The sequence below is a fragment of the Aplysia californica genome, unplaced genomic scaffold, assembly GCF_000002075.1.
Source record: "Aplysia californica isolate F4 #8 unplaced genomic scaffold, AplCal3.0 scaffold00004, whole genome shotgun sequence".
NCBI lineage: Eukaryota > Metazoa > Mollusca > Gastropoda > Aplysiida > Aplysiidae > Aplysia > Aplysia californica.
In genome coordinates, this window is record NW_004797274.1 from 3642930 (window position 1) to 3650201 (window position 7272).

Sequence of the window (7272 nt, forward strand, 5' to 3'; positions counted from 1 at the left end):
CCCCACGCACACACACACACACACCAATTCCTTTAGAAACTGATCTCTAGTTTCCGGGAGAATGAAATAGAACTTGCAGAGCTGGTCCATCTTCTGCAGCTCGAGGTAACTTCTTTTCATTCACCACATGCTTCCCTCTGGCCTCTGTCTGCGAATAGAAACAACTCCTCAAGAGAGAATGACTGAACACGATTCCAGTCTCCTGGGCGATATATTTTTTGTCTCTTTTTGCCTCGCCCACTGTGTAACAATAACAGTAAACAAAAAGAACGACACTTTATTAATTAATAAAACGAGTACTTGTGACAGTTCCAAACACTCACTGATATATAAAGTGGTTGTCTTTTAATATTTGAAAAAGGATAGGCCTCATAAATATTATAGGCTATGACATTTTTTGTTCGTTCAAGAAAAACATTTCTTGGACTAACTTGTTGATGCAAGCTGCCGAGGCAGCCTGTTATTATGCTAGCCTGCAGGCTTGAGCTTGGACCTGTGCAAAAATCTGGGTAATCCGGAGCAAACACTGTGACACAAGCAAAATGGCAGCAGTCGACAAAGATTGGACCTAGTGACATGTATTTTCGAGGATTTGCAAAGCTTTTTGCATCATGTCTTCTTCATCTGCATCTAAGACGAAAAAGTTTACTTTCAAAACTGTTCTTGATGGATTACGTGGATCTGGAAGCTCTTCCCAAAATCGGCAGGATACTGAAATCGAAGAGACCTTGCGTAGTGAACATTTTAATGTGACCAAGGTAAAAAAGCAGAGTTGTTGTTGTTGCTTGATGGTCACTCTTCTAAAATGATGTTATAGATAAATACTCTCCGTGCAATTAATACCGAGGTTAATGTCAAAAAGAAATTCGAAATAAGATTAAAGAACAAACTTCATTTTGAAAGCATCGAGTGAAGACTCATACAGTCGAGTCGTCTGCTGACCTGGTCCTGAGTGATTTGAGTTGAGTGCCCGAGTGCGTTTTTTTGCGAGCTCCTGTCCCCTGAATATAATAGAGAGATAATAAATATTGCCCAGAAAGGCTTCTAAATCTAGATTCTAGATTTAGATCTAGACTAGAATAGATCTAGATCTAGATATCCAGTTATAATGTTGGCTTCTCAGATTTCAGTTCATGAGCAAATGCAGTTGGCAACTGAGTTGGTCTGAAGCAGATGGGTGGGGGAATTTTTAGAAATCTATACAGTACAATTTGCTACAGTAGGTTGTAGCCTACAGTTTGATTAAAACTGGGTTGAGAATCTTAAAAAAAGGGTCTACTCAGAACTCCTTTTCCAACTCTGCCAACTGGAATGTCATGGTTGTGCAGCCTCGGTGCACTTTTCCAGTCCACTATGTTGTTGTTGTTGGATAGTACCATTATCATCATTGTCAAATATAGATCTAGAATCTAGATCTAGATTCTAGATCTAGATCTAATCTATAGAACACACCCTGTTTACAGTCTTAATCCTTGGCCAAAGACAGTTTTGGGGGAAAAAAGATGACTGATTTACTAGATCTAGATCTAGATTTAGATCTAGATCTAGATCTAGATCTAGATCCAGATTTTCTTAGTTTGGAATGGAGTAACAACAGTAGCAGAGATAAATAATGTTGACAATTGAAATTGAAGGACTTGTATTTTGAGCTGGGCTTCCTCCCCAGCAAGGGGGACTCTGCCCCCTCCACTCTTCAGCTGAAAGCTGCTTCTGCACTTTTGCTTGAAGGCAGGTTGAAATCTTTCACTTTTGTCAGTTCCCAAAATTTGATTCTGTCCTTTCTTTGTGAGTGTAGGCCTATCATCTTAGAAGATGTTTTTTTGTAAATTATAAAAAAGATTTGAGGGCTGGTTTGTACTCTACCTAGATCTAGATCTATTCTTAGATCTAGATTCTAGAGCTAAGTCACAATGTTCCCTTCCTCTAACCCCAATCCATCCCATGCCCCTTTATCTAGCAATGCCAATCGGGCTTTCCCGCGCGGCGAAAATTTGGTCCCCGTTTACGGGCGATTTTGCGGACCCGGCCGAAGCATTGGTGACTAACTTTGTCAACCTCGGTCTGCTCTATTTCCGAACCAATCCGAATGAAACTCTGCAACCAATCAGAAAATAGGGCAAACTAATGCTATGTGTGGACGTTGAAGTTCGTACACATAAATTAACCTATACTTTTGGTGTCGGGAACACTTTCGTATCGTGTACACCGAAAACTATAAGGAGTTTGAATTTCAACGCCGAGATGGTAATAGATCTATCTATCCTCTATAGTGTGCTCAAATTTGAACGTTCTGTGTCAAGTAGTTGTTTAGACCCGATCATAAATGCACGACTACCCCCTTATCCAAAGCGGCTTCGCACGGAGACCGGCCATTTTCACTTCACTCTCGTTGCAAATGTATGTGACCTACAAATCCCCGCATGACTATTCCGGGCCCGTTCATTGGTCACTTGAAATAGGGCAATGGCGGGCGCGCGCATCAGGTTGTTTTTCTCTCTATTCCCCTTTAAAACCGCAATGGGGGTATTCCGAGGCGAGGTTATCTCGTCTCGGGGTGTTCGTGTCTCAACGGGGAAAAAGAATTTTTAATTGTACGGCATGCTAGATTGAATTACCTTATCTTTTACGGTTGGCATGGTCTAAAGTCATCATAAAAAGCTTTGCAATTATTTAGTCACGCTGCCGACATATATTCTTAAAGATCCCATGTTGTGATAGGATGCTATATATAAAATGGACTCATCCCGACACCCCTTTTTCGCAAAATCATAATATGTACACCACAATTTTAATTATAACAAAATAACTACGAAATTTGCAGTAAATCTGACAGCAGAAATGATTTCTACACTCAAAAACACATCGGGTAGCAAAGTTTCTCTCGAACACTCCAATTAGTTACCGAGATATCGTCGATTTTCTTACAGACTCTGCTACTGCGTGGTCCACTTTTTAGGAGTATTTTCCTATGTGGGTCATCCATATTTTGCCGACCTTTACAACCCCATTACTTTTTATTTATGAACCGATTCTCAAAATTCAAGAAGCATAATTCTTAGACCTGAAAATTCTTTCTTAGGTACCAAAAATAAAGTGAAAATTTAAATTTTCATTGGCATTGCTACTTTATCTTCTTCCAAGATCCTAGGATAAACTTTAAAACATGTCTACTTGTGCTCCCCCCCCCCCCCCCGCCCCCAGTTTGCTGGAATTAAATTTTAATTTATTTTCGAAAGTGCACAGATTTTGGTGCTTGGGGGGAGGGGGGTCGTGTGACATTTTATGATGGCAAAAAAAGCTTCGCACAAACCTACAGTCTAACATGATTTGTCATCTTCAAGGTTATAAAATGTACGGCTTATGTATTATGTCTTTAGAGGCTCTGTGATTTGTGGGGTGAGAAAATGGCACTAAAAAAATAAATGTTGTCATACGCCCAATCTAGCTCTCATCACTTTTAAAAATAAAAATCGTCAGATCAAACTGACTCATGATTGCAATTGTCTTTAGAGTCCTAAGAAATAGACATGTTATAATTTCGTTTTTGCCCATGAAACAAACTAGAAGCTTCCTCTTTCCTTTGCCATGGCTCACTTGACTTCTCACACTTAAAAAAAAAAAGCCTTAAAAAAAGTTTTTGAAATACATGTGTAAATTGTTTCAAACATGATGCTCAAAACCAATTTTCTCATATATATCCAAGTTTAGAGGTAAACTGGATGAAACATTCAGAGATGCTGAAAATAGGATTTTTGTAAGATTAAGATGCTGACAAAATGGGACATTGTCGGTTTTCGATGCTCCCATCCTTGTTCAGACAGATTGCAGAAAGCAATGCCTCAATTGAAACTCCTATTATAGAGTCTAGTAAAATAGTTGCTCAACGTAAAGTGTTAAATGGATTTGATTTGAAGCTGAAAATATTTGAATGACTGAAAAAATAATTTGATGCACTATGTGATAAAAGGATAGTTTACTATTGTGAGCAACACTCAACACATAGTAGCTCTGAAAAGTGTGGTGAGAGGAGATTTGTGGAGGTGATGATTTCTAAAATTTAGTAAAACGGGTCACCCCTTGTCAATGTAAATACTGTGTACTTTTATTTGATGATTTTACCATTGCAATGTCCACAAATTTTGGAATGAATTCTTCTCAGTTTTCTGTCATCATTACTATGTGGTGTTGATACTCTGGAATGTTCTTCTCCAGCAGGTTGATTTGATTTCTCTGTGACTATATTATAGTAGCTCAGCAATGCTGCCATGATATTTGTTTCTGTAAAAGTAAATGTTGAATTACTCTCTAAATGGAAGGACTTCCGTATTGAGCATCAACCCCAATAAATGCAATAAAGAAGAGAACTAACCCTAACCACACCCTTACTTCAAACCCTAACCCTGAACCAACCCCTTTCCCAACCCCTACCCTTACCCCCTCCCCAAACCGTAGGCTACCCGTAACCCTCTATTCTACTCTTGTTTCATTGTGGTCGCTCGTTATGGAATTCCTCCCAAATATTCCATATATTTCTGTCTGACTATATTTTAGAGCTATTTTCCTGTCTTCTATCCAAAGGTTGCTTTTGTTCCATCATTTGTTTAAAAAATCATATTTGATGCTGATAATACTACAATGCGGTTAAAAATGTGTCGCACATCTTAAATATTTTCCTCAACTATGAACATAGACTTCAGCTTTTTGCACAATGACTTTTGTATCGATTTGTATTATTAACAGATATAATGTGTCACCACACGGTGGAATCAGGTGCTCGTCAGAATAATAGAATCGAAGAAACGCATTTTTTTGCCAGTTTGTCCATTTATATCAAATTTTTGTGTTTTGGCTCAACACCTTGATCATGTCCATATAAAAAGACATTTCTTTGTGAATTTTATTCAAAAACATTGATTAAAGGCACAAAATATGTGTAAATTTTCAGTTTCCAAGGACTCTCAAGTGAAAGAGCAGCTACCTTCCCAAAATCTGCCTGCTGTCTTTCATTCATTGTTTATCCATTCTTCATCCTGCTGTATATCTTCCAGTGGGCAGACTTCCTTGATGGTGTTTTCAGCCTGGGCCATCTAAGAAGCTCCTCGTTTTAGACGATTTCCTTTGATTGTCCCAATGGCTTTGTGAAATGGGTGTTACTTAAATCGGCCGCCACTCTCATTTACGCCCTGACCTTAGCCACTTTGTATCTGTTTTCCACTGACATGAGGCCCAATTCATGCCTCATACAGGAGATAACTGGCGTATCCCCGATGCAGCCTAGTATGATGCGCATGGCCTCATTTTGAGCTCGATCCAACTTGTCCGTTTTTTAAATTTTCAAGACCTATTGTCAGTGGATCATTAGGATTTTTATTTTAAATTGTTTGTAGGGAAATAAGGCTTATAAAATATGTCTCGGTCTAAAAGCCACTACTCTGCAACATCAACTGATCCTGTGGTACTTGGATTTGTTCTGATGAAGTTGGTATTGGTATGTGTCAAAGTTTCTAACACCAAACAATTTCTAGTTTTGTTTTATTCGACTTCATGTGTGCCATTCTGTGGGTTGGCATTTTGCTTGGAATTACTTTTGATCATTTAATTTTTGTAGTCATTTACTTTTTCAATTAAGTTATTCATTTCAGTATCTATATAAAGAGTTCCATATATAACTCCCTGAAATTGTATTGCCTAACTGAAAACTTTTTCTTGATATTGCAGACTATACGTCATGGATTTCCTTTTCAACCAACAGCACTTGCATTTGACCCTCTCCAACATTTGTTGGCTGTTGGGAACAGGACGGGCTCCCTTCGGATGTATCCTTTCTATCAGTCTCAGAAGTACTGAGCATATGTGCACTTTGAGTGAACACACTTTCCTAGTAAATACTCTTGTCAAGGAAATAATGAATGTGGCCTCTTTACTGGATATTTTGTTATTTTTGTAACAGTTGTGATCATGGTTGTTGTTGATCCTTTTGTCATCAGAATTTTTGCTCTGAATAAAGGAGAAAATTGAAGAAATCCTGAGGAGTTCATTAAGAGCACACTCACTTCCCAGGTCACTCACTACCCACTTTACTCGACAGTTTTTCATAAAGTGCGCAATTGTAGGTCATTCTTGTCTTTCTATTTTGTTCCTGCCTTTCTTTCTTCCTTTTTTTCCAGCTTTAAATGGTGTGTGTGTGTGTGTGGGGGGGGGGTGTTATTGTATTGATGTGCTTCTCCGCACTTTAAATGCAAAGTCAAACAATTTTTCACTGTGTTTGCAAAAGGAAGAAATGCTGCCACTCTCTAGCAATTGTTATAGGACATATGTCTTCTTTTGTATTTTGTTTACTTGCTTTATGTTTTCTGAGATTTCAATCAAATATTAGTCGGTGGTTGGATGGCACCCATGGCAGGTAATAATACGTTTTATTTCCTTTTGTTGTGTCTGTCTGTCTGTCTTTTTGGCAGCACTTATATATGGCTGTTATTTTATCAAATGCTTCTCTCTAACTCAAACAAAGGTAAGGTGCATTTGGTCTTTTTTGGGGGTTTTTTTTGGCATGCAGATCAGTAGTTTGAAATAGCACACAATATTTTTGTCATTTTAGCTGTGTACAAATGTTGGAAATAGTAAGAAATTATATGTGCTGGAACAAAAATTTTATTATGTGAAATTCTTTTTGACTTTTTTCTCTTCTGAAGTAATTGGTGAATGTAGCTCAGCAAGAGCATTCCATTGGCAATTTTCAACATGTGACATTTTTGTAATTTTTGTTTGTCGTTTTATTTTGTGTGCAATTTGATTTTTCTTAAATTTAGCTCTTGGTAGTCTGCTGTTTTTGTTGTTGTCAGTGATGGGGAATTCTGCTGCTTTGAGGTTATATTTTGCAGCTTTAAGAAGGAAACATTTTCTAGGTTTTGGGTACATTTATCACAGGTTTGAAGGAATATGTTAAGTGACCTTCCTGAAAAAAACAAAAAAACAAAAGAACTTTCCTGGGTTTTTTTCCTCCTTCTTTGTCCGAAAAAGCCTGTCTCAATTCCAACTCTGTCTGTCTCTATAATTGTTTTCACTGTTTGAATAACGGAACCCAGGATCTGTTTTCTGTTTCGGGTTTGGTCGACTGATTGTTCTAGCTTCAACAAGGCAAACGCATCCCTCGTCAAGAGCTGTGCCAGCAAATAGATTGTTGTAGCCCGCTTCCTGCCAATTTGGATCTGTGACAAGTAAACATTTGGAATAAATTTATTCTTTTGTGGACTAGGCGTTGTGACAACCCCC

General features: G+C 38.1%; 1 protein-coding gene across 4 annotated transcripts in view; it reads left to right on the forward strand.

Annotated features, from left to right (window-relative positions):
* The first annotated feature begins 496 nt into the window (after positions 1-496).
* The window catches only part of LOC101859210 (syntaxin-binding protein 5), a 97567-nt gene continuing 90791 nt past the window's right edge, over positions 497-7272 (forward strand). For 2 of the 4 annotated variants that reach the window (XM_005089277.3, XM_005089278.3), the window contains exons 1-2: positions 497-758; positions 5719-5816. In XM_005089277.3, the coding sequence (XP_005089334.1) occupies positions 612-758; positions 5719-5816 (245 nt within the window). In that variant the 5' untranslated portion in view covers positions 497-611. The remainder of the gene's footprint in view (positions 759-5718; positions 5817-7272) is intronic. The other 2 variants (XM_035968675.1, XM_035968673.1) reach the window with 1 other exon arrangement.